The sequence below is a fragment of the Pelodiscus sinensis genome, chromosome 1, assembly GCF_049634645.1.
Source record: "Pelodiscus sinensis isolate JC-2024 chromosome 1, ASM4963464v1, whole genome shotgun sequence".
Lineage (NCBI taxonomy): Eukaryota > Metazoa > Chordata > Testudines > Trionychidae > Pelodiscus > Pelodiscus sinensis.
In genome coordinates, this window is record NC_134711.1 from 105730249 (window position 1) to 105757154 (window position 26906).

Here is a 26906-nt window from a genome sequence, read left to right on the forward strand (position 1 = left end):
TTCTCTTTTCTGGATTTAAAAACCAAACCAAACAACAAAACAAACCCTGCACTGCTAGCTTCTGACCAACTTCCAAGTCTGAGCAAACCCCACCACTGCATGTCCACATAAAAAACTAACACAAGCTGACCCTTTACAATGGAGTTAGTCCTAACATTCTGTAACCTGTGTTATACATAGAGTCATACTAATCTTTGACAGGGTCTTTTCGGGCTTTGAAACCCTGACTCCATTGAAATGAGTGGAATTTTGCCAGTGATTTCAGTGGGCTCTGTGCATCTCATGCCTGCTATGAATATTGCATCTTAATTCTCTAGATCCCAGCTTTTGATTTTCCAATACTCTAAGGGTATGTCTAGACTACATGCCTCTGGCGACAGAGCCATGTAGATTAGGCTACCCAGTATAGGAAAATGAAGCAGTGTTATGCCTCGTGGGATGAGGTTTACCGGGGCAGTTGACAAATGCCTTTGATGTCAACCGCGGAGCGTCCAGACTAGTGCACTGAGCTGACAAACAGCTGATCGGCTCAGCGCAGCAGCCATTTTAATTTAAATGAAGCGGCGATTATTTAAATCGCCGCTTCATTTTCCTACGCCGGGTAGCCTAATCTATATGGCTCTGTCGCCAGAGGCATGTCGTCTAGACATACCCTAAAAGTCTAAAGCAACTGTTCAGGAAGAGGGAAGTATATTTCAATCTGAATTTTAATAACAAAAGTGACTAGACATCACAGTCAGTCAAAATCTCTCTCAGTAATCATGAGTCTTTTCTTCTTTTTCTCACTGATTGCCACTGAAAGTGCAAAACTCCTTTGGAAGGAGGCACAAATAATGTCACTCTCGGCTCTGGTGTAGAGGAAGATTGTTCCCTTGAAATTCAATTCTGCTGTCTCAGTTAGAAGAAGTTTGTTGGTAATATATATAAAGACTCCTCACATGTAGTTGACACTATCGATACTGCTCTTCTGAGTCACAGGGCAGAGTACCTGCCTACTTGGGGTCAGTCTAGTACCACCATTGCCTCTTTTCATACAACCACATTTATCAGTCATTACATAGGGATCTGAGTCCTCAAGTGATCTGTGCTGCCCTCTAGTGGTCAAAGTGCGTGTGGGCAAACTACATTTAGTGCCTACTTTCTCACTTCAGTACACAGAATAAATTTTGGACCTTGAGCATGACCTTTGTCAGCAAAAGAGAAGGAAAGAATGTGAGGAATTATGATTCAACACATCACAGTGTGTCATATGACTTGAGTTGACAGAGCTGCTATTTTGTTGCAGTTTGCAGAGTACTCTGTTTGAAGTGCTTGTCTTAGACCCAGATGTCTTCTCAGGATTAATCAGTGCTTAGTTTGGTAGCGGATGCCTTATGCAGTGAGATGGCTGTCCTACTGGTGAGCACATATCGAGAAGAAAAATATTATTTCTAAAATCAGTGTTTTCCAGTGTCTTCATTGAACTGGATGAGGTAGAGAAATGCAATCTTAAAGCAGGTTAATCGCTAGAAAACACCTACTCATTGTAGGACCAAACAAATTTGGTCATTGATTTGGAATGATTTTTTTATCCATTTACAGAAAAGTCTGGATCCCAAAACTTCATGAGATTTAGTAGATGAAAATAAAAGTTATTCTCTTTAAAGGAGTTGTGCCTACTTCCTTATCTAATTGCCAAGGACAGATGGTAGGAGTAAAGACTCCTAATTCCTCTGATCTAGCCAAGAAATCTTCCTATTTAATATTAATGTAAGCTTGGATATTACTATAGCATAGTACACATAAACAAACATCTCTATGAATAAAGTGAAATGCTTTTAGCAGTTAGCCAAAGCTCTAAGTTATTAGGATGGCACTTTCGTTGGGATGGAATGCAGCTGTGTTCTGAGAACATAGGGTAACTCACTTGTCATGCCTCCTCCTGTATTTTGTAGCACTCATCTGACAAAAAGTTGATCACTTGGTTTTGAACAGGACATTTCCACGGTGTCCAACTTCGGTAAGTGTGTGCAGAAATGCCTACTGGTGTATCATTGTAATGGAACAGTTGCCCCCATTCTGGCTTAGAAGGGATTACTGAGAGAGAGCCATCCTGGGACCCAATTAGAAGGAGGCATGAGGCAGCCAATCAGAGCCTGTATGGGCTGAATAAAAGGGCTGCTAGCCTGAAGGAACTCACTCTTGCTCCAGCTATGGAGGGAGAGGAATCTCGTTGCTTTCTAGCATGCGGTACTTTGGACAGAGCTGCTTTGGAAAAGGCAGGGTGAACCAGCCAGGGGAGCTTGGGCCTGAATAAACCCCAGACTGAGGCCCAGTGACAAGGGCCTAGGGAGGAATAGACAGAGCAGGAATAGGCAGCAGGTCTACCTCCTGCCCCCTTGCCAGTGATGACTGGCCTATTCAGACTGCGATTTGTCCGCCCCTGAGGAAAGGGGCTAGATGGAGAATGGCAATGGGTCACTAAGACAAGTTGGGTAACTGGGTTCTCTGGGAGGGAACTACCCAGGTTAAGGGACACCACAGTCTGGGAGGGACCTGGAGCCTTATGAGTGGCGGAGATAATAACAGGAGGTAACAGACAGGAAAAGATTGTCCAGCAAAGCATGCTGTGAGGCCAAAGAACTATTTCTCAGACTGGCCATCAGAGGGCGCTATGGAAGAGAGACAGAACCTTCTAAAGTCAGTATGAAGAACAAAGCTTTGTTTCACTATTTCATATATACCAGTATCAGCAAATATATCTATTTAACATTGGTAATATCCTACAATTTTCCTGTTTAGGCTTTGCGACTTTTTTTTTTTTTTTTGCGCTTTTGATTTGTACCGCATAAGATATAGACCCTGACACACACAAAGCAAAGACAGACATCCCTACATATTAGTGGTAGGGACCTTGTGACTTACACTCTTTGGGATGAAATTTACATCTGAGTTTATGAAGGGGACTTGGTGGCTCATGGAACTAGTAATGGAATACAGAGCTTTTGGCCCGTAGGTCACTGATTTGAATTCGACAGAGACTACGTGTTGTTGCTGTCTGGTTGTTGGTCAGCACCTACATGAAATGAGTTGCAGATCCTAATCTCTATTTACCTAAGAATGAATTATTCTTTTTCCTGGGATGTAAAAAACAATGACTTAGTAAAATTTAATGTAACCCCTGCTTAACAGAATGAATCAAAAATAGTGAGCAAGAAAACTTTTTCTGAAAAATAACCTCCCTTCTTCTGAACACTGGAATCTAGCTGAACAATAGGCAGAAATGCAGGGTATTACTCTGCAGATCTTCCAAAAACAATTTGTTCCCTCAGCTCTGTTTTACTCATTTGTGTAAATGCTCCATTTCCAAAGTCAAAGGCCAGTGTGAAATGCCAAACCATGGTTTGTAAGGGAGAACATTCACCTGGTTGATATGAGAGAATCTCTGAAGACATTCTGAAATTCTAATCTGGCAAAATGGGAGAAATCCTAACAGCCTTTAATATGAGGGGGAAAAAATCTATGCTATAAGGTAATATTTCCATAATTTGTAACACGAGGTTTGTGCAGCTTTTGTCTATTTATTTCCTACCATCAGTTATATTTGTGATTTTTCTCTTGATTTCCTAACTTATGTCCACGAAAAACTGCTTTTATTAAAACAAACTGGAATTTGATGCGGTGATTTCAGTTGGAATGCTGGCTACCTCAGAGAGAAGGCAGCATGAGAGAAGTAACAGAGCAAAGATGAGAAGAGCCTACCTACTTCCCAAACAATGCTCTCAGGAAACTGATCCATATAGGAACAGGGAAGAGCAGAATAACTGATGGGTTCCAGATCTTATTATAAACAGGTCAACACACAGGTGCACGAACCAGGGCTTGCTGACCAGTAACTCAATGGAAACAGTGATTGTAGTAGATGCACACCAGTGTGTTTAGTCTTTCTTTGAGGTACAGTGCTGATAAGCGCTAGATAGCACCAAATCTACTATGTGATTTAGTGCAGTAAGGTTGACCTACTGTGAGACTGTGTAGCAAGTCTTGCAACGATCCTTCATGAACATTGTGTCAGCACAGTAAATTACACTTAGGTTAAATATGTTACTCAGAGCAAATCATCCTTCAACATTTTTTACTTAACTAGTTGTCCCTAGGTTTCAGGCTGCTGAACTCTCATTTAAACATCAAAATGATGTTATCAGCATTTTCTGTACATTGCACCAAGAAGAGGTAAGAGGGCAATGGGATGACTCAGAGGACTGGTAAAAGGAGAAGGAATCTTTCATCTTGGGGCTAATGGACTGAATCTGATAAAGGTTAAAAGAGGTACCATCTGATGGTAACTGTTTGTGGCCTGTGTAGGAGGAGTTAATTATTTCAGATCAGTTTCTACATCACAGCAGCCATCTTTATTGACAATTTCAGAGGACAAAAAACTGAACAGAGGTGGAAATGATTATACTATTGCAACTCCATAGGTGCCCCTTGCAGGTCAAGATTGAACCTTGTTGGCAAGGCAGAGTGTGCAAAAGTTTGCATTACTGTTTAGCAAATTATACTCGTTCTTTGGATGGACAAACTCTAGTTTCAAGGAATATCAATTTGATGCCGTCAGAAGCACCCTATACCTAAGCTTCAAAAAATCTCAGAAGCAGCCTTTCTATTTACAATATGCTGAAAGAAAAATTAAATAGAAGGGGACAAGAGAGTCTTCAGTATTAAGCTCTTTCCCTCCTCCCAGATCAGCCAGTTTGGAGATTTCATACACATGAAGGAAGAACAGCTTCTATGTAGGCAGCGTTTTATGCCCAAACAGGAAGAAGCTAATAAATCAAAATGCTATTACAGTGTAGAGATAACTTAACCATATCAAATAAAGTAAGAGTTCCTCACCCATCAAAAGTTCACCTATATTAGGACCTGAAAACTTTTTTAAAGCAAGATGGGAACAGAAGAAAGAGCTCAGATTATTAGAATGTGGTCACCATGCTGCTGCTTCCAGTTTTCCTCCCTGTAGGGGGGAGCTTGGGGAAGGTAAGCCATTTCTCCTCTGCCAGGCCACACACGTTGCCTCACACAACTCTATGCTTCTCATGTACTACCTTTTTTTTGCGGAAGAGGCTCATCTGCCCCTTTTGTCCATGCACCCATTTTTAGAGTGCTTCATTAGTTCTTTGTTGGGGGCTGGCCAGGGGCCAGCTCAATATCCCAGGTGGAGCCCCTTTTTTGGGAGAACTCATGATAGAGATTTCATATCCGCGTGTCCCATCCTATTTCATTGTTTTGGTTGTGAGAATGAGGATTTGTGAATGGCCTTGTGCAGACAGGGGCTGAGTGTTTCCAGGGGATAGTAGCAGAAAGAATGATTGTAGGGACAGAAGGAAAGGAATAGGGGAATGGCAAGAGGCAAACTGAACATCCTGCTTCTGCCAGTTCATGCAAGTCACACTGGCCCAGGGATTGCAAAACTGATCCCTGAATGGGTATTCACATTCCCCTGCACCACTTGTAGGCATGTCTGGGTCAAATCTGATCAGATGTTTTCAATTTTCTACTAAAGCAAAGATTTAGTACACACAAGTACTGACTGGATTAAATTCAGCAGTACAGGGTAAGCTTCCAAAGGTGTAAAACTCATTACTCCCCCATGCCTGTTCACTGCTGAAGTGTGCACAAAAGATACAGTCTCATAAGAAGCATGGAAGGAAAGCATTTGATGATCTAAAGGCTTATCAGCAAGAACAGGTGATTGATTTATTGGACTAGCTAGAATATGTCATTACTGGCCTAAAAGAAAAGCATTTAGAAAGATGTGATCTGTCTTTTTGACTGCCACAGAACAATGGGATGAAGCACAGATAACAATAATAATGTAGTGCTATACTTTCGTTAGGACAAAGACATATGGCTTTATGATCAGTTTGTTTAAATTGCTTCCTGGAATATCTCAGCCATCTCTGGTTATTGATATTTTTAATCCAAGCAACTGTAAAACAACAGATTTTTTCTTCCTCACAGCATTTAGCTAGGTAATTTGCCTGTGCAACTAAGATTTTAAAAAATACAGAATTCCAGCTGAATTAATTAACAAATGATAGGCCTATTTCCTCCTTTCCTGTTGTGTAAGAAACAGGCAAGGATGCTTCAACAGTCCCCAACAGCACCAAAAGATACGTTCCTCACGTGTCATGGTTCATAGATTAGGAGATTCAGGCAGCCAGCTAGCAAGCATTATCCTATCACCAGCAACCATTATCCAGATTCAAAAGAGATAATTGATGAATGAAACAATAATAAATCACTGGAATCAGATGGTATTCACCCAAGATTTCTGAAGGAACGCAAATGTGATATTGCAGAACTACTAACTGTGGTGCGTAATGCATCATTTCAATCAGTCTTTGTACCAGATAGCTGGAGGGTAGTTAATATGATGCCAATTCTTTTTAAAAAGGCTCTACAGGTGATCCTGAAAATTACAGGCCAATAAACCTAACTTCAGTACTAGATAAATTGGTTGAAACTATAGTAAAAAACAGAATGGTCAGACACGTAGATGAACATAATTTGTTTGGGAAAAGTCAACAAGGTTTCTCTAAAGGGAAATCGTGCCTCACCAATCTACTAGAATTCTTTGAGGGGGTCAACAAGCATGAAGACAAGAGGGATCCAGTGAATACAGTGTACTTAGATTTTCAGAAAGCCCTTGACAAGGTCCCTCAGCAGAGGCTCTTAAAGTAAGCTGTCATGCGATAAAAGAGTCTCTCATGGACTGGTAACTAGTTAAAAGACATGAAAAAAGGGTAGCAATAAATGGTCAGTTTTCAAAATGGTGAGTGGTGTCCCCTGGGGTACTGTTCAACATATTCATTGTGTGACAGACTGCTTGCTAAGCCAGAGCTCTGCCACTACAGCCTGGCTGAAAAGGGCAGTTGCAGCCAGCAGAACAAGCCCATTCCTGAGGGTCTAATGGGAAATAGCTGTGGATCTCATTAGACAGAATGCTAGATAAGGCAACTAGAGGGGAAGTAGAAGGGAAGGAGCCAGAGAGTGGCCAAGTGTGCTCCCCAGGAGAGGGTAGCTGAGTTAGTTGCTGAAAAACAAAGCTCTGTAAATAGAAGGTGGTGGGAAGTTGGCACAGACAATAAAAAGACATGGGTGATTGCACCACAAAGGGTCTCCAGGTGATTTGTGGCTGAAAAGGGGTCCCAGGGCAAGGGACCTGAGTGAGAACCTTGCCTCAATAGACAATTTAGAAAAGAGGATAAACAGTGGATTGGAAAAGTTTGCAGATGATACAAAACTACTCAAGATAGTTAAGTCCAAAGCAGACTGTAAAGCACTACAAAGGGATCTCATGAAACTGGGTGACTAGGCAACAAATGTCAGATGAAAGTCACTGTTGATAGAGTAATTCACATTGGAAAACATCATCCTAACTATACATATCGAATGATGGGGTCTAAATTAGCTATTATCACTCAGAAAAGAAATCTTGGAATCACCATGGATAGTTCTCTAAAAACAGCCAGTCAATATGCAGCAACAGCCAAAAAAAACTAACAAAAAGTTGGGAATCATTAGGCAAGGAATAGATAATAAGGCAGAAAACACCATATGATCTTTATATAAATCCATGGTACATCCACATCTTGAATACTACATGCAGATCTGGTCATCCCATCTCAAAAAGATATATTGGAATTGGAAAGAGTACAGAAAGTGGCAACAAAAATGATTGGGGGTATGGAACAACTTCCATGTGAGGGGAGATTAAAAAGATTGGGATTATTCATCTTGGAAAAGAGATGGCTATTGGGGGATACGATTGCGGTCTATAAAATAATGACAAGTATGGAGAAAGTAAAGAAAGAATTGTTACTTACTTCTCATAATGTAAGAATTGAGGTCATCAAATGAAATTAACAGGCAGCAGGTATAAAACAAACAAAAGTAGTATTTCTTCATACCAAACACTGTCAACCTCTGGAACTCCTTGCCAGAGGATATTCTGAAGGCCAAGACTATAACAAGGTTCAAAAAGGAACTAGAGAAGTTCATGGAAGGTAGGTCCTTCAATGACTATTAGTCAGGATGGGCAAGATTGCTGTCTCTAGCCTCTATTTGCCAGAAGTTGGGAATGGGTGAAGAGGATGGAACACTTGATGATTACTTGTGCTGTTCATTCCCATTGAAGCACCTGGTGTCAACCAATGTTAGAAGACAGGATCCTGGGTTAGATGGACTATTGGTCTGTAGAAACCATTTTATGTTTAGCTAGAAGCCATCTTGTATAACAGAAACCATTTCAGCTTTTTTGCCTTTGCACATAGACTAGAGTGAACTTTCTATCACCCCGTGTGCCAGGCCAAGACAGATGTGCTATTGGAATGTGTTAATTGGGCTGTTTTAGATAGGAGAGGTACTCCCTTGTACCTGTCCGCCATCTTGTTGACAAGGCTTTATTTTTCCTAGCTTAATTGATGACTTCTGTAATTGGATGCCCTGACGTCAGGCTGTCTGGTCAAGGGTATAAAGATACTAGGATTGATTGTATTAGGCGGCCTCACTGGGCCCGGCTCTGCTGGGACCACGTTTGGCTCACTTTGGTTTTATTGGCCAATAAAACTGTCTGTTTAACCGCCTAAACTGAGTGAGGTTTTTGCTTCAACAAGTCTGACTCAGTATGACCGTTCTTAGTGTTGTTGCTAAGAGCAGACTTGAAATGTGCTCCACTGCTTTGAATCCTGCCCCATGAAGTTAGATTTCTTTAGCAGATGAATTACTGAACAGCTGTCAGTGTGGGCTGGGACAGGTTTTGAAACTCAATGTACAAGTAATAGTCAAACAGAGGGACAGGTTGCATTAGGGTTCTTTATTAACAGAAATTAAAGCAACAGGAAAAGTCAGAGGGCAGGCAGCAGAAGTGTCACAGAAGAATAAGATTTTCTCCAAGATTTAGGAATGAAAGCGAGAAGGCCAACACAGAGCAAAAGAAAGGCTCAGGTGGAAACAATGATTAAGTAGGCCAGAAGTTGGGAGCCAAACTTGTATCAGCTACACATGCTTACAGACTAGATGATTTTACATCAGCTGACGGTCTAATCCTGATATTATCATCATAATCTCAAAGGCAGGCAAAGAGATATGCTAGTGCAGGAAATGCTAATGCTGACTTATCTGCACTGGCCTCTTGCTCTTTTTTCTTTTAACATTGGAACATTTAAATTGGTTAATTATATTTCCTGCCTTGAGTTGCATGTAATAGCAGAGGACTGGATTTGATAATCCAGGTGGTCCCTTCCAGTCATATGTTCTTATATACTTGTTATATGTATATTTTATCGAAATCTTGTCTCCTTTGCCCAACACTGTACAAATAGTTTCACCTATCTGAAAACATAATTCACAAAATCTTTTAAAAAGCCATGCTGGTTCATCCCCAATCTGTTCCACTTCTCAATTCATATACCTTGCTCAGACTCCCCACCTTTTAAATGTGCTGGCCCATCACAAGAGAACAGACAGCTCATTTTATGAAAAAATTGAGTTAGCTTTATTCAGCACTTTCTTCTAACACCTGCAGTCCCTGCCAGCCCCAAAAAGTCTGTTCTGGACTTTCCATGGACTCCACTGGTCATGTGAATGACAATCAGATCAAAGGAATGCAAGCAAAGCTGTATGCCAACCTAATCTTCAGCTTTGCCTCATTGAGGTTTATATTAAAGACACAATCATCTTTTTGCTAATAATTAATGTAACAACATTTCCAGATACAAAAACAATATGAAGAATTTTAACAGTTTGACACTTTTTTTGGTACATGATACTTTTGTATTGTTACACTGATAACTGGTGGGATTTTTAAAAATCATTCCTCACTAAATCCAGTGAAAAGCTAAATAGTGGGTTAGTAAATTAGCAGAAATGGGAATGGACAGAAGCTTAAATATATATTGTGTTAAGATTGTTATACAGTTCAAAGGAATAATATTTCTACAGATCCAAACATCTACCATTAACACACTTATATTAACATGTGATATATCAGTTAGAGGCTTCAAAAGTAAAAAGGAGAGGCCTTATAAACATATCACTAAGACTAGCGGATAAAGTGATAGAAATGTAGCCGTGTTAGTTTGGCGTAGCTGAAACAAAATACAGGACTATGTAGCACTTTAAAAACTAACAAGATGGTTTATTAGGTGATGAGCTTTCATGGGCCAGACCCACTTCCTCAGATCAAGTAGTGGAAGAAAATTGTCACAACCATATATACCAAAGGATACAATTTAAAAAAATGAACACATATGAAAAGGACAAATCAAATTTCAGAACAGAAGGAGTATTGGGGGGGGGAGAAGGTAAATGTCTGTGAGCTAATGATATTAGAGGTGATAATTGGGGAAGCTATCTTTGTAATGGGTAAGATAATTAGATTATTTATTCAGACTCAGGTGTAAAGTGTAGAATTTAAGCATGAATAACAATTCAGAGGATTCTCTTTCAAGTGCAGTCTTAAAAGGCTTTTGAAGCAGGATGCAAGTAATTAAGTCATTGAGACAATGTCTTTTCTGGTTGAAATGGCAAGAAACTGTTTTTTCTTTGTGATCCTGTCTAATATCTGTTTTGTGGGCATTGATCCTTTGGTGAAGTGTCGGAGACATTTGTCCAATGTACATAGCAGACGGACACCTCTAATATCATTAGCTTTTTATCACCTCTAATATCATTAGCTCACAGACATTTACCTTCCCCCCCCCCCATACCCCTTCTGTTCTGAAATTTGATTTGTCCTTTTCATATGTGTTCATTTCTTTTAATTGTATCCTTTGGTATATATGGTTGTGACAATTTTCTTCCACTATTTGATCTGAGGAAGTGGGTCTGGCCCACGAAAGCTCATCACCTAATAAACCATCTTGTTAGTCTTTAAAGTGCTACACAGTCCTGTATTTAGTGGATAAAGTTCGTTCTAGCCTGCAAACCTGGCCAAGGCATGGATACAATTTGTACCATGTCAGTGTACAAGTAAAGATCTGATCCAAGGCCTGCAAAAATCAAGGTGAATGGGATTTTGGTAGGCTTTACAACAGGCACTAAACAGCAACTGTCACAGTTCTAAACAGGAATACCTCTACCATTATGAATATGTTCATTTAGATGACAGCAGTTATTGGTGAGATTAGATTACAATCTCCCAAGGAATAGCTCTGCAACAAAGCTAAAAAAATCCTGGCATGACTGACTTAAACAAGCAGAGATTCACTTCTGCAGTATCCTATGTTTTCAGATAAGAAGCACAGTAACAGTCATATATTTTTGGTGCTAAAAATTAGTAATTTATGAAACCGCATTAAATTTTTTCACAGAAGATAAAGACAAGAGGATTTTTTAAAGTAATTTTGAAGAAATGTCAATAATTGTTTCAGACAATTGAGGATACTGGCTTCAGAAACAATCTTTTTATGGAAAGTAACAGTACTGGTAATATATTTTTAAAAGGTATGATGTGTTACTTGCCTATATATTTGGTTTGAAACAGCCTAAAGTCTAACAGTTTCTAATAAATAACTTCCAACAAACCTTTCTAAAATTTGTTATTTGGATGAGACTAATTCTGTACTACAACCACATAATTTTGTATAGACAAAGAGAAAAGTCAATAATCTCTTGATAATATTAAGCCTTAAGACATGGGGCTTCACTACAATCCTTTATTTCTTTATTTAATTTTGTTTTATAGCTTGCAATCCATCTTCATAAGGAGGGTTTTTTAATCCCACTTTAAAAACATAATGAGGAAATACAAATATAAGTGAATACAACTGGTGGCACAGCAGTGAATTCATGTCGTCATAACAGTTAAATTCTATTGATCAGCATGAAATGTATGCCATCGGTCTTGTCTGTGGTAATTAGGAAGCTAAACATAATAGAGAAAAAGCATAAAGCAAATAGGTCCTATTCACAGTGGCACTAAGAGGTAAAAGTACATTTAGCCAGCTGATTTCTTGATCAGTTACAGCCAGCTAAAGTTCGTGGCAATGATACATCTCTTCAGTTTTGGAGTAGCTTTCACAAGGACAATGTACCACAGTAGGAGTGATGTAAATGTGTAATGATCATTAAGCATTAGAAAAGTGAGCATATCAGAGGTGGAACATATAGTCCCAAATGGTGAGATTAGGATATATAAAATTTGCTCTAACCCTAACAATTAAACAATGAAGACAAATTACACACATACAAATGGTTCATTACAAAAATCAGAGAGAACAAACAGTAAACAAAAAATGGACACAGTTAGTAACATTAAAAATGTCAATTATCCTTTTTGTATTTAGCCTCTAAAAAATTGCAATTTAGTTACAGTTTGTAACCCTGAAAAAATTGATTAAAATAATTTCCATGAATAGTATTAGATTAAACTAATACTGTAGAATCCTGTAAATGTCAAGAGCTTGTCTGCATATAAAAATGAAGCAAGCAATTTGTGTATATAAATTCAGACCATAAACATGAATACATTCATGGCACATAGAAATATATTTTATGCATACTCACGGGGTCACAGAGAAACTCAAATAAGATCCTCTTGCCCATGGCTCACCCAAAAGAATAATTTGAATTTGGCCTATGTAGTTGGTCTCAGTTTTGTGATTTTGGAGGATTTTGAGAGTCAAGATAATTTGTTTAAAATATTGGACCATATTCATCAGCATGATCCAACTACTTTGTGTTGCTCTAATTACATACAGCAGCTACAAATTGATCTGATCTGGCTGGTTAAGCCAAATTTCTGGCTGCTTTTCGACACCTTAAAGCAAAAAGCATATTGGTGAATCTGGCCCAGTATTTTTAAGGTTAGTTAAGACTCTGAATGAATTAATTTTGACAAATTCCTTTGAGAAGCAGGGGTGTATTGTACTGCAGTTTTATACATTTGCGACTAAGGTAAACATTTAGTTTCCCTTTCAACCATAAAAATTATCTTAACGCATACATAAAATTGTATCTTACACACAATAAAATTCAGAGTCCAGAAGCCCTGTTACAGAATCAAACTTTTGGTCAACATGGAACTAGCACAGAGGTAAATGTCAATTTAATGCTCAAATGGTGTGTTTTTTTCTGAATGTATTCTATTAACCTCAAAATATTTAATTTAAGACAAGGAGAAGAAAGGATTTTTAAAAAACTGTTAAATTAGTACCTGAGCTACGAATTTTCATCAATGGCTTTGGATCACATTTTGTAAAGAAATTATGCTTTCCTTCATGTATAGGTTTGTAATAATCCCGCTCTCACAAAAGAGAGAGATGTTAGAACAAATCTACATTTAGGAGTTAAGGCACTGGAGTTTATCAAGTTTGGAATAGTTTTGTGGATTTTGTTCTTAAATGCAAAGCAAAGCTGAAACGCTTATTAGCCTCTAAAATTACAAGTTACAATCTGTATTACTCCAAAGCTTGAGGATTAATTGCATCAGAAAAAATAAGATAGAAACAAAACAGTTAAAAATATAAAAAATTTTCTCTCTCAAGGGTGTAAGTTACATTGACTGTAATAGAAAGGGCTGTCAATCACAATTAATTCAAGTGATTAATTCAAAACAAATTATTGATTCAATTGCAACAGAATACAAATAATTCAATGCTCACATTATATTATTACAAATATTTACATAATATTTGCATTGTAAAAAGAAAGAAAAGAAATAGTATTTTCCAATTCATGTCATGCAAATACCATCATGCAATCTCTTTATTGTTAAAGCACAAATCATAAATGTACATTTTTGATTGTGTGTTAAATAACTTCATTCAAAACCAAAACACTTTTGTAGCTAGTGTTGCAGAGTATTTACCTGCCAGGTAATGCTAAACATTCATATGCCCCTTCATAGTTCAGCCATCATTCAAAGACCATCCTTCCATGCTGATGATGCATGTGAAAAAATGTGTTAATTAAATTTGACTCAACTCCTGGGGAGAGAATTGTATTGTCACCTGCTCCATGATTTTGCCCACATTCTGCCATATATTTCTTGTTATGGCAGTTTCAGATGCCTACTCCACATATTCTTCGATTTAAGGACACTTGCACGGCAGAGTGACAAAATGCAAAGAAGGTGCCAATGTGAGATTTCTAAAGACAGCTACCGCGCTTAAACCAAGGTTTTAGAATATGAAGTGTCTTCCAAAATTTGAGAAGGAAGAAGTGTGGAACATGCTGTGAGAAGTCTGAAAAGAGCAACACTCTGATTTGGAAAACTACAGAACCTGAACCACCAGAAAAAGAAGTTAATTTTCTGTTGGTGACATTTGACTCAGATGATGAAAATGAATGTGCATCAGTTCTGGATTATCAGCATGGATACATATCCCTTGGAATGGTGGCCAAAGCATGAAGGGGCATATGAATTTTAGCATACCTAGCAAGTGAATACCTTGCAACACAAACACTAGTGCCATGAAAATACCTATTCTCACTTTCTTGTGGAATTGTAAATAAGAAGCAGGCAGCATTATCTCCCATAAATGTAAACAAATTTGTTTGTCTTTGCCATTGGTTGAACAAGTAGTAGTACTGACTGGACTTGTAGCCTCTAAATTTTTACACTGTTTCGTTTGAGAGTGCAGTTATGGGGAAAATAATTCTATATTTGTAAGTTGTACTTTTACAATAAAGAGACTGCACTACAGTACTTGAACGAGGTGAACTGAAAAACATTGTACTTTTATCTTTTTTTAATGCAAATATTTGAAAATAAAAATAATAAAGTGAGCACTGTATACTTTATAGTATGTATAGAAACTGAAATCAAGATAGTTAAATTTGTAGAAAACAGCCAAAATATTTAAATACATGGTATAGTATTATTATTCAAAAGTACACTTAAAACTGTAATTAATTTTCTAATCCTACAATTAATCATGATCCATTCTTTTAATTGTTTGACAGCCCTAGCTATAATGATTTATTCCTGGGGTAATTTTTGTACCACTGACGTGTTCCCCTGCAGATTTCTTTGGTTCTCTGTAGAAGGGAAGCCATTTCAAAGGCCTGGCTCTGGATGGCCCTGGGCAAAGTCGGGGGACACTGCCTCCCAAGAGAGAGGCAAGGCGTGGGATTGGAGCTGCCCTGGTGAAGGAGGGTGCCTGTTTTCTGTATAACGAGTGCCCATGTTGGGGCAGACAAGGGTGGTGGGGGCAAGGAGGGCAGGGTGGTATGAAGAGGCAGTGTGGAAGGAAGGGAGTGGGATTAGGGTGACCACATGTCCTGATTTTATAGGGACAATCACAATAGTTTGGTCTTTGTCTTATATAAGCGCCTATTACTGCCTATCCCATCCCAATTTTTCACACTTGCTCTCTGGTCACCCTATGTGTGATAGGAAAGGGGGAAAGGGGTGTGGGAGTGAGGGGAGGGGAATAGGGGCAGAGGAGAGTGAGGAGAGGAAGGAGGAGGGGATGGGGCTGAAGACAGTGGGGAATGGGGATGGGATGAGGAAGAGAAAGGTAGGAGAACTGTGGTGATGCAGCTGTGCCTCCTCCCCCAATAAGCACCCATCGAACCCACACCTTAATGAACACCAGTCCCCTCCTTCTGGACCACTCCAGTGAGTGCCCTATGTTGTGCTCCATCTTCTCCAAACCCAGACACGCCAATGAGCCCCACCTCCATGCTTCCTCTGCTGAGTCCCAACCACCTTCACCTTGACCCCCCCTCCGCCGAGTCCCATTGTACCTGCGCCCAGATCTGCCAACAATCCCAATCTCTGCATCCTGATCCCTCACTGAGCCACCTACATCCATATTGCCCTCACAGAATCCTCTTACCCACTACATGGATCACTCCAGAGTAAGCCCTCCACACTTGGATCCTGCTGGGCTGAAGCTGTCTGCCCACACCTGGTGTGCCCGGTGCAGAGGGGCAGGGCCTGGGGTGTTTCTGGAGCAGTCCTAACCCTTGCACAGAGTCAGAATAGGGTGCAGCCTAAGCGCTGAATCCTTGTCCTGCAGGCAGGGGCAGAAGTTTTCCAGAAACTTTGGTGGTGCCCAGCATGCCCTCCCCCAGCTAAAATCCCTCCCCCTCATCTGCCTAAGGCTCTGGGATGCAGTTTGGAGGGAGAGTGGTACAGGCTCTGAGATGCAGTTTGGGTGCTGGATGCAGGCTCGGGCTGGGGCTCAGGATTGGGGTGCAGGCTCTGAGCGGGAGTTTGGTGGCTGGAAGGGGTGCAAGAGTTTGGGGGAAGAAGAGGGCTGGGAAGAGGGTATAGACTCAGGGAGGAAATAGGGTGTGTGAAGGTTGCTGCACTTACCTAGGTCACCCCACTCTGGCAGTAGCTCCAGGGGAATGGAGGGTCTCCACATGTTCCCCCTGTGCATCCTCCAGACTCCCCTGCCACCCCATGCATTCCCTCTGTGCATCCACCAATCCCACACACACATGCACACACACAGGCCTCAGGGACACATATATGCTACCACTCTAGTTCTACTGAGCCTGGGGGCAACAGGCAGGGCTGGGAGATGCATTGGCGGGGGGGAGAAGAAATGCACAGGGCAGCATTGTAAAGCCTTTTGTGAGCCCCCACCTTCTGCACTTAGTGCCAGAGTGGGGAAAGGCTTTGATAGGTCCCAGATGTTTAATCTGCATGTATAACACTTTCATTATAATGAAACACACACACATACTTATCATTAACAAAGAGGTAATATAAATCACATAAAACCAAAATTGTATAAAATACTTCTGAAAAAAAAAATTAAATAATCAGTAGTTGCACAGCACGTGTACAGGAAACTTCTTTGAAAAACACATTGGAAATGGAAAAATAAAGGCAGTGTGAATTTCTCATCACTTGTGAGCTGGCCTAGTAAGGTACTCGTGATAGAAAGACACTCAGTACCTTAGAGGACTGAATCTCTCTCTTCTTCAGAACTCTTTCAACAGGATTTTAGTTGAACAAAACCCCCTCCCCAGGTCACTACAATAAATCTTTGAGTGTGTGTGTGTGTGTGTGTGTGTGTGTGTGTGTGTGTGTGTGTGTGCAAAGAATGCATAGCATATACACAAAATCTAAAATCTTTGGAGACAAATCCTCAGCATGTGTAAATGAGCATCACCAGTTTACACAAGTTGAAGGTCTGGCTTTAGCTGGTCTCTGAATTTCAGAGACCAATGTCACTTCTACAGGGTTTGTTTTGTTTTTTAAATTGGTTAAAAAGAGTTGTATAGCACAGATATAATTATCTATTAAATTCAGTAGTACTTTTCTATCTGAATAAAATGGGTGATTTTTTCTCTTGATACATCTGAAACACTTATGTGTTAAACATGTACCCATCTGATAACTGCTGTTGGTAAACATAAATTGAACTATATGCAAATGTAAAACCGACTATAATTTGATTCAGTAGCATGTGAAAGAAGGGCAGAGATCTGCATGTACCAAAAAATATTGTGACTGACTTCTTAATAGCAGACTGAACATAAACAAGAATAATACAGAATATTTAGCACCCACAACTGTAAGGTGAGTCATATGTTTTATGCAGAATAAATTGCAGGTATGAGTTATTCTACATCATACTCAAAACCCTCCTATGAAACCATTAGCTAAAGCTTTTTTCTCCAATTCCAAGGGCCACCACAGAGGAGTGAAATGTACCACTTTAAGCCCACATTGCTAAAAACAACAAAGAACTTGTACGTCAAAGTAATGGGTGTGGCAAAGAAAGGAAGCTGAGGATCAGCTTTGGACCTTTTCCCCTTCCCTTCATTGACAAAGTCAACACAGAATGCCCTCTGTCAAAGCCGGGGTAATGGAATATTAAAGGCCATCTCATAACCTCATCTATAGGGGTTGTACATGAAAATTAGAGAGGAAGGAGTTCAGTTACAACTGAAAATAAAAGACCATTGGTGATACAATGCTGTGAGGCAGTTAAATTCAGCATCAATTCATTACTCCGATTCCTGTGGAAGAAATAAAAGCTGTTATGGGACCTTTTGCTTCCTTTTTGCTCTCTGTTTCTCAGGTAAATAGGAAAACACCATACACAATACAGAGGGCTGCAGTTGCACATGCTGTTTGGCTCAGCCTAGCGGAGAGATAAGCTGTAGCTGCATAAAAAGGTTTATTGATAAGGTAAGAGGGGGAACACATTTCAATCCTAGATGTGATCCATACACTGAGATCCCAGTGGAGTGTGCAGCAACTCCACAGTACAGAAAAATACACTTCCCTGAGAAACTGAAACAAGATGTTTTAGAAGTGAATTGATGAGTGTTCTGTAACTGTGATTAGAAATCTAAAGGAGACCCAGAGGACCATACTGCAATAATCCTGAAATCAGAAGGGTGTATGTACTGATTTACTGATGTGTTGGACTTATCTGGAATGAAGAAGGAATTAAGAATTATTTCCTGAGCATTCTTTACTGGTGTGGGCTAGATTCATCTTGTCAAATTCACCATGAAAGTCCCTTACTGAAGATGCTAGACCCAACTTCCACTCTGCCAAAAGGCCAGTAGCAACTGGCAATTCCCCAAAAGTAGGGAGCAGTGTCCAGGAATGTGGCATGGACAAGGTAGCCAGGGGATGCACCACTCAGGAGATCGAAAAGATGGGTGGCAAGCAAGGAACAAATGAACACCACCGTTAAAAATGCAATATGTGGTGCACAAGGGAACTGGTCATAGCATAACTCACATATCTCTGCACCAAGTTCACGTTTTTTAATCCTTAGTCTTCATCAAATATATCTCTAATTCCAACACACTGGAGATTAAAGAATGACTAGAGAAGTCTAAATGTCCTATGGATGAAATTGTCTTATGAAGGAAATGCTGATTTTAAAGACTCATAACTTAATTACTGAACCAATACTGTCAACACTATTTTTTCTTCCTCACCGATAACATTAAAATAATATGTTTGAAGTTTCTAATCTCAGCCATTCTTTTCACTCTTGTATAACTCAAATATACTAGGTTAAATTTTTCCTCAAACTTCTCTAAGTCAGAACTCAAACCAAGTATGGATCATTTCAGCTCAATTGGCATATGCTTGAGGAAGTTATGAGAATAAGGGAAAGGGTTACACTGGGAGATACATTGCGATGTTACTTTGGTGCTTACTACATGTGAGCACTATAATAAGTAAAAAGACATCTATTTATAAGATTAAATATAGGAGGTTTAAATTGTAGATGAAAAGAATAAACCATATCAACAGGGATACTGGTTAAAAAAAACAATAAACTTGATGGGCATCAGAGTGACTGCCAGACAGTCCTACTGGACTAGAAGGCTGGTTTCTGTGAAGTAGAGATTCAAAGAAGATATGTATAAAACACAAAAGGAGTGGAAGCAGGATCAATGGGTTACGGCATCATCTTGGGACTGCATCGTAGGAGTTGGATAAGAAGAGCACAGGAAAAGTTTGATAAAGAAGTGTTGCAAACCTCTTTGGGGTGGTTGTGGATGTTTTAATTCTGTGTCATCCTTCTTGAATTCTATTGCTAATTCTACTTGTGACAGCTCATATAAATGAAGATGGGTGCTAGAACCTTTGTATTTCATCCTGTTGTGTCATTTGGGTTTGGATGCAGTTGTTATCTGACAATCCACTTGATGAAGAGGTATTGGTATATTCTGAGTAGCAAACATTGTTCCTGATTCTATACAATGTATGGAGAAAGACCCAGTTACTGACACAAGGAGCTCGCACAATTCCTGCAAAAATGGACTATGGAATACTTTCTGCATAGGGGAAAAATAAAACGCAACTAAGCTTGCTGCAAGAAGAACAATATTAGACCATTCCCAACTCTGATTTACATTCCCCATTCTAAAACGGGCCTGAATAATCTTTAAACCTGAAGCTGATATAAAGCTTTTGACTATACTTAACTGTAAAGTAAAATGAGGAAGGCAAAAACTATCTGCCTTTATCAGGATTAAGTGCTCAGTATAACATTCCTTTGAGAAAACCACTATAGCAGGTTTACTTGTTGAGATATGGGCTATATGAAAGCATAAAATGCCAATAAACCAAACCCAGGAAGCTGTTTAGGAGTCTTTTACCCTGCAAAGCATAAGGACTTCAGGAATATAAAACATGGTCTTAAGAACCTAATAGTCTTTGAGAATATGCTGGTGCATCTACAGTGCACTGTTTGAAGGCATTTATCATCAATGAACACTTCTGCTTTTCAAGCACCAGTGAGTTCTTTGGTCTCTGTTGCGCAGCAGGTCATATGAGATGATTTTAATGGTTCCTTTTGGCTTTAAAACCTATCGAGCTTGTAAATTCTACACAAACAAAATAAACTCCTTTACAAAAAAATTACCTTGCGAGGCTTAGACTCTCATCAAAGTCCCACTGATTTCAAATGGGGAGTTCTGGTTATACAAATAATGCAAGATCAGTTTCCTTAGGGGTGTGTAAGTAGCCTCCAGAAAGAGTGATCATGACCCCATTCTAAGAGGAGGAGGAAATGACAGCAGGTACCATCAGTGTTAACAGGTTCCTGCCTAGAGGGTAATTATGGATACACACACTTCTCTTTCTTGGCACATTACTCTTTCCTCCAAATGATGAACAATATTGACACAACTGCTGCCAGATGTTCCTAGTGAAATAAAATAGTCCTATCAGGTAAGGTCTGATTATTTATTTTATATTGCTGCTAGAGCAACGCAAAGGAAATATTTGAAAGGAATTTTTGATAATGGACAGATATGATTTGCCGTGCTGGGGTGCCATTTCTTAGCAACTGTCGGCCATTTGATATTTGACAGTAGAATCTTATGGATGTCTGCTGCATTCATGCTTCCTACAGTTCTGCATTAAGCATCTGAGCCAGCGTTATGTGAATCACTCTACTAAAAGCCTATTGCAGTATTGCTTTAATGAAGGGAGATTCTGCATATTTTGATATATTATGCCATTTTCTTAGAGCAGATACCCTATTTATTTCAGAGGATGCCACCTGTCTGGTTTTTGCTCCTTACATTTTCTGTTTGGGCATCTTCTGCTTGTTAAGTTTTAAAGCAAATAGTTAAACACATCTATTGAGAATCAAAAGGTGCATGTTAACAGGCTAAAAGCACTGCTTAATGGTAGACCATCCTTACTGCTTTCTAAGAAAAAAAGAAAGCAATGATTTGCCCACCACAAAGAGAAACATGACATGACCTTAGGAACCAGGAAAGCTTCCTGGCAAGATGGACCCCGTGAGTCAATTTACATAAAATAAATCTTTTGTGTCTCGGCCTTTTGACTAAGATCAAGTAAGTATATTACAAAAACTCTGTTGAGTAGCCACGTGCAAGCAGGACACAGATTCTACTTTTGGCCTGTGTCTATTTCCAGCCATTATATGCTGGAATGAGAATTCTTGATTCCTCTCTCACTTTCAGTTTGCATTTTCATACTGGCTAGCAAAAGAGGCACTGGGCCAAACTCAGCACTGGTGTGACTGGGTGCAACTCCTGTGGATGCGAATGGGAGTTGCCTCCACTTACAAATAGATTAACTTGCTCCACACCATCTAGAACCAGTTTTTGTACATGTGGGAGCTGACGTTCTGCCAGCAGCTGCAACAGATTACACAGGAGAGGACATTTTGCTTTTAAAGTTGACAGAATGTGTCCAAATTACATAGTATGCAGTTTTGGGGGTCCCCTATTCTGCTAATCACTTTGCGCCACATGCACCCAAGGAAAAAATGTTTACCTGGTATGGCCACGGTTAACCTTTTTTCCTTGCTGAGACGGTACCCATGGATGAGTTCACTCATGGAAGGGGGGCCCCTCAGAAGAAATGATTCTGTGGAGGTGGGATCAAATGGGAATCTTAATATATTCTGTAGGTGTGTCCCTGAAGTCCTGGGATGGCTCTGATCACAAAGGGAAGGTGAGAATAGTCTTGCAGGAGATCCAAGAAAAATACATATGGAAACAAAAGAGTTTTACTTTAATTATCTTTAAATGTCTCATGAATGACAACATTATGTTAAATGTATGTAACAGGTAAAACCAGCTAGGGTTGCCACCTTCTATCACTTCCACAACAGGACATGTTGCCCTGTGTTGGAAATTCTTTTTCACACTTGAGGAGGTTTATTTATTTATTTTCCACCCATCTTCCCACTCCTTGTTCATTATAGTCAGCACTTAGTAGCCTCCCTGAACATTTTCTTATCCTTTGCATTGAGACCAGATTGTTCATTCCCTTTCCCTGTACTAACACCCAAGACACTTCTCCAATGGAGTTCTTTTCAATGTCAGAACCACTGACATCTCCACAGCTACACAGCTTTGGCATGCCAGTCAAGAGACAACGCCAGAATTCACGGCTTGAACAACTAGAGCATTTGCTTTAGGTTATCAACAGGAGCCATTCCTTTTGAATAAGCAGAGTGAACACATTCATATCCTTCTCCCACACATGAGGAGACAGAGACAAGCACTATAGCACATCAGAAAGATTGTGTTGCTTTTGAAAAAAGCATTGACGTGCCCACATAGCAGAGCTTTTTTCTTCATTTCTGGAGGTTATTGTGCCATGTGTAAAACCTTTAAAAGGACATACAAGGTGCACTGAAACACTGACAGAATATAGTTGAAAACTATATTAGAAAGGAGGAGATAACATTATGGGTAGATGAAACCAGAAACACACTTAGCCAGGCTTTGAGTTTTGATCAGTCACTATTTTTATCCTCCCCTCTCCCATCACCCCAACCAAAATATAAATCATCATCATCATCATCATCATAAATAATCTGTTTACAATTCAGTGACTGACTTTAACTAAAGTCTGGCCACTGCACTGTACTATAAAGATCACTGCATGCATACCTTTTCCTCTGAGTGCCACTGCTGACCAGAAAGTTTGGTTGCTGTGGGCCCTGACTATGCAGGAGGAAAGTGTCTATGGTTGGCACGGTGGCTGATGCTTCCTCACTTACTTTAGAGCGGCTGTCCTTGCTCTTTCCAAGCTTGCCTTTGCTGCGTCGGGACTGCTCATGATCGAACTCTAAATCCTCCAGTCGCTGGGTGAGGGCAAGTTTTTGCTGGATAGCCATCTTCAACAGAGAGTTTAAGGTCTTCTTCTCATCCTCTGCAGCTGCCAACTGCCTTTGCATCTCATCCAACTGTATGACATACTCATCACACCTGGAGAAACAAATGGAATAGAAGGGTAGTGAAGCATTCTACGACCCACACAGACCACAGCAAATCTAAAAGTCAATCTAACCTCATCTCTAGAACAGGCTTAATCTCAACCTAGCTTCCAACTACGCTGAGAAAAATGTGGATGCAGATCTGGATTTGAAGCTCACAAATTCAACAGGAGAATTTGGATCCAGAGAACTGATGGAGCTCATGAAAACTTTTCAGATTTCAGATCCAGCCAAGGAATTCACCCCTAGGGTTTTGGTTTCGGGCCATCCCTAATTTTGAGCCCAACTGTGAAGTGGGCAAATTCAGCTAATAATTTTCATAAACTGAAGGGCATCGTAAATAATAAATTCCACCTAAATCAAATTATTACACAAAACAATATGACAAAAGCAAGAATATTTTCATTTAATACCCAATATTGCAGATATTTGTGTGATGAAATGCTATCTATTATTTGCCTGTGCTAATTGTTCAAAAGATATATGCCATTTTTATGGATCAGGAGGTTGTTCAGTGTTTGGACTCATTCAGTCCTTGACCAGACTTCCGATAAGGGAGCCAGTGAGGCAAACTGCAGTGAGTAGGGTTTTGTGATGTGGACACTTGCTCATTTTACAAATGTGTGTCTGTCTATCAGTCTGTCCATCTCTTTGTTCAAGAATGCCTCCTAAAAGGTAAGAGCTAGAACCATCAAATTTGGTATGCCGCTTCCTCTTATCGTAACTTAAAGCAGGGTCAGGGTTTGAGTGTGCCAGGGCAAAGGGAGGCATGTAGAATGTATTGTTTCTCATAAAATGGGAAGGGAGGGATCTGATATAAGGGGGTTATACTGCAGAATGACCATAGAGGGTCAGAGATGGGGACCAAGACAGACCATTTGGCCAGGAGGGGGTGGAGTAGAGAAAGGGACAGCTATTTGCTATATATTTCAGAGTGTTTGTCTGTTCATGTGTCTGTTTGTCTGTGTGTCTTTCTGTACCCCAGCTGGAAGACATGCACCTCTTCCCTAGCTGTACCAACTGCAGCTGCAGCAGCCACAGATAGGTGCTTCTCACTTGGCCCCAAGCTTCTGGGGTGAGAGAGGGCTGGGGTTGTTCTCTTCCTTGGGTCAGACTGCATACTGAACCCCTCTAAAGCTATCACTGGGCCAAGACATGATGTCATGGCTGGAGGGAAAGAGCTTTAATTGTATTAAATGAGGAGCCTCTTTTCTAGTCAGAATTTTTACTAGATGCAGTCCAGTTGCACTGATTATCAAACTGCTGGATAACGAGAATGGGACAGCAGCATCACTCATTCTCGGCAGCATCAAATGCTTCTAGCATGCTTTTAAAAAATGCTAAAATATGCAACCACCATGTTAGAAATTTCATGACAAAAATTATTTTAATTCACCACAAAAAAAGACACATTTAAATAACAAAATCCTACAATTTCTCTACTAAGGGCCAAAAAAAAAAAAAAAAAAAGACTGAAATATCTCCCACAGTAATTCTGCTGAAGTTGATGAAGTTACGATTCACATCAGTATAACAGAGATAAATTCAGCTCGCAAAGGCTATGTATACACTACCAGGTTATTTTGAAATAATAGCTCGCAAAATAACTATTTCAAAATAAGCTTATTCCTCTTCACAAGCAGACGTTGTTATTTGGAAATAATAAGTCCATTATTTCGAAATAACAGGCTTGGTAATGTGGATGCTTGCCCTATTATTTCAAAATAAGAGAAGTTATTTTGAAATAATTCCCCAGTGTAGACCCGCCCATAGTACCATCAACAGGAAATAAACACCCAATCCACCATTTTATTTTCTCTCTCAAAGGGTGTGTCCACACAGCAGGGCTTAACTCAGAATAAGCAATGCAAATTAAGTGATGTCAATTGCGTAGCTTATTTCGAAATAGTTTATTTCGAAATTGGGAGTGTCTGCACAGCACTTATTTTGAAATAAAGCACTCTTTCTCCAACTTCCCTTACTCCTTGTACAAGGTGGGTTACAGGAGTCGGTGTAAGAAGTCCTCCAGATTGATAGTATTTCAACATTATTTCGAAATAACTGCCTGCTGTGTAGAGTCGGACTAAGTTATTTTGAAATAACGCGTTATTTCAAAATAATGTTGCTGTGTAGATGTACCCAAACTGTCTGACTTACAATAACTTTCTGAATTCTTGCTAGCTGAATGATGAAACCCCATTTAGTCTATGACTTTTACCCTTCAGTTAGAAAGCAGGAACACAGTGTTTGGAAAATTATTATTAAATCTATATATACATTGTTCTCCTCTTTCAAGTGATTTTAGCAAATTTAATTGGAATCAAAATGACTGTAAACTAGTCATAGCCTCAGAAATATCTGCTTTTTATAAAGCTTTAACAAGCATGACTGCATTTGATTGTCGAAGCCATGGGGAAAGGAGATATTACTGAAATGCTGGCTAGCTTACAGTCATCTGTGATACCTGTCTTTGCTAGAAGCAGTTTGCTGTTTTAATAAATCTATTTGACATCGCCACTAGCATGATGTCAGCATCCTGGAAATTAAATTGATTTGAAAAATGAATGGCTGTAGTACCCTTTATATCTCAGATTTAAATTTGTACTCTCTGGAATCTGATCGATCTTGTATCTCCCTTCTCCCATTTTACTATTTAGTTTACCCAAGAAGAGATAAAGAAACTTTGACTTCTAACTAAATCCCAGAGGGAATTTTTTTAAAAAAATGCAACTACTAGAATCAACACCACAAATACTTGCAGTATATAACACTAGGAGCAGAAGTTCCTTGCTTTTGTATGCCAATGACGCAGTTTCCTTTTTGGGATAAAATTAGTAGGCCTTAGGTCTCAGAGTATACATGATCTGCAAGGTACAACTAGATTATCAAACTGTGTTTCTGTGCAATCATTATTTAAACATAAGGCTTAATGAAGATGTATGTTATTAAAACCAAGTTAGACAAACACACTCTCGCTGCCATATAGGACATCATCATAGATTGGCTTTAGATTTGGACATAATAGGGGGTTCCTTACTGGTTGTTTGTGACCTCAAATGCATGTCACTGATGACCTAATAAAAGTAGTTTTCTGATAGTCATCCTTAATTTTCTGTACATCAGAAACTTATTTTCATAACAGCAATAAGACATTCTTGACAATTAATTGCATGAGAATTAGTCACTTGAGGGTACATCTACACATTTATTTTGAAATATTCTGAAATAGCTTATTTCGAAATAGCAGGTCTACACAACAGGGGAGCCTTGAAATCAATCCAAGGCAGGCTCCCCTAATGTGGATGTGCTGCTTCGATTTAGAGCCCCAGAAGGCAGTGGGGAGTAATTACTTTGAATGGCCCTGGGGAGGGGCATTTTTGAAATAGCAGCAGTGGAGCATTCACAGTACTGCTCTTCCAAAATAGCTATTTCAAAATAGTCATTATTCCTCATGGAATGAGGTTTACAGAAGTTAGAATAAGCCATCTGCTTTTTAGAATTTATTTTGAAATAATGGAATTGCTGTGTAGATGCTCACATTGTTATTTCGGAATAACGGCTGTTATTCTGAAATAACGCTGCTGTGTAGGCGTACCCTTGATGAATACTACCATCCACAGTAAGCTATAATCTCTCAGAAACAATGGCCCATAGGTTTCTATGTTGTTGGTTTTTTGTTTGTTTTTTAAAGAACCAGTGTTCCAAAAAGCTAAGCAC

At 39.5% G+C, this 26906-nt stretch overlaps 1 protein-coding gene across 8 annotated transcripts in view; it reads right to left on the minus strand.

Moving 5' to 3' along the window:
* BICD1 (BICD cargo adaptor 1) overlaps nucleotides 1-26906 on the minus strand; it is a 228458-nt gene that overhangs the window by 15455 nt on the left and 186097 nt on the right. For 3 of the 8 annotated variants that reach the window (XM_075940444.1, XM_075940399.1, XM_075940392.1), the window contains exons 7-8: nucleotides 22864-23181; nucleotides 21737-21927 (exon numbers count right to left, since the gene is read on the minus strand). In XM_075940444.1, the coding sequence (XP_075796559.1) occupies nucleotides 21737-21927; nucleotides 22864-23181 (509 nt within the window). Of the gene's footprint in view, nucleotides 1-8573; nucleotides 8583-21736; nucleotides 21928-22863; nucleotides 23182-26906 lie in introns of all 8 variants that reach the window. The other 5 variants (XM_014569196.3, XM_014569197.3, XM_006114395.4 and 2 more) reach the window with 3 other exon arrangements.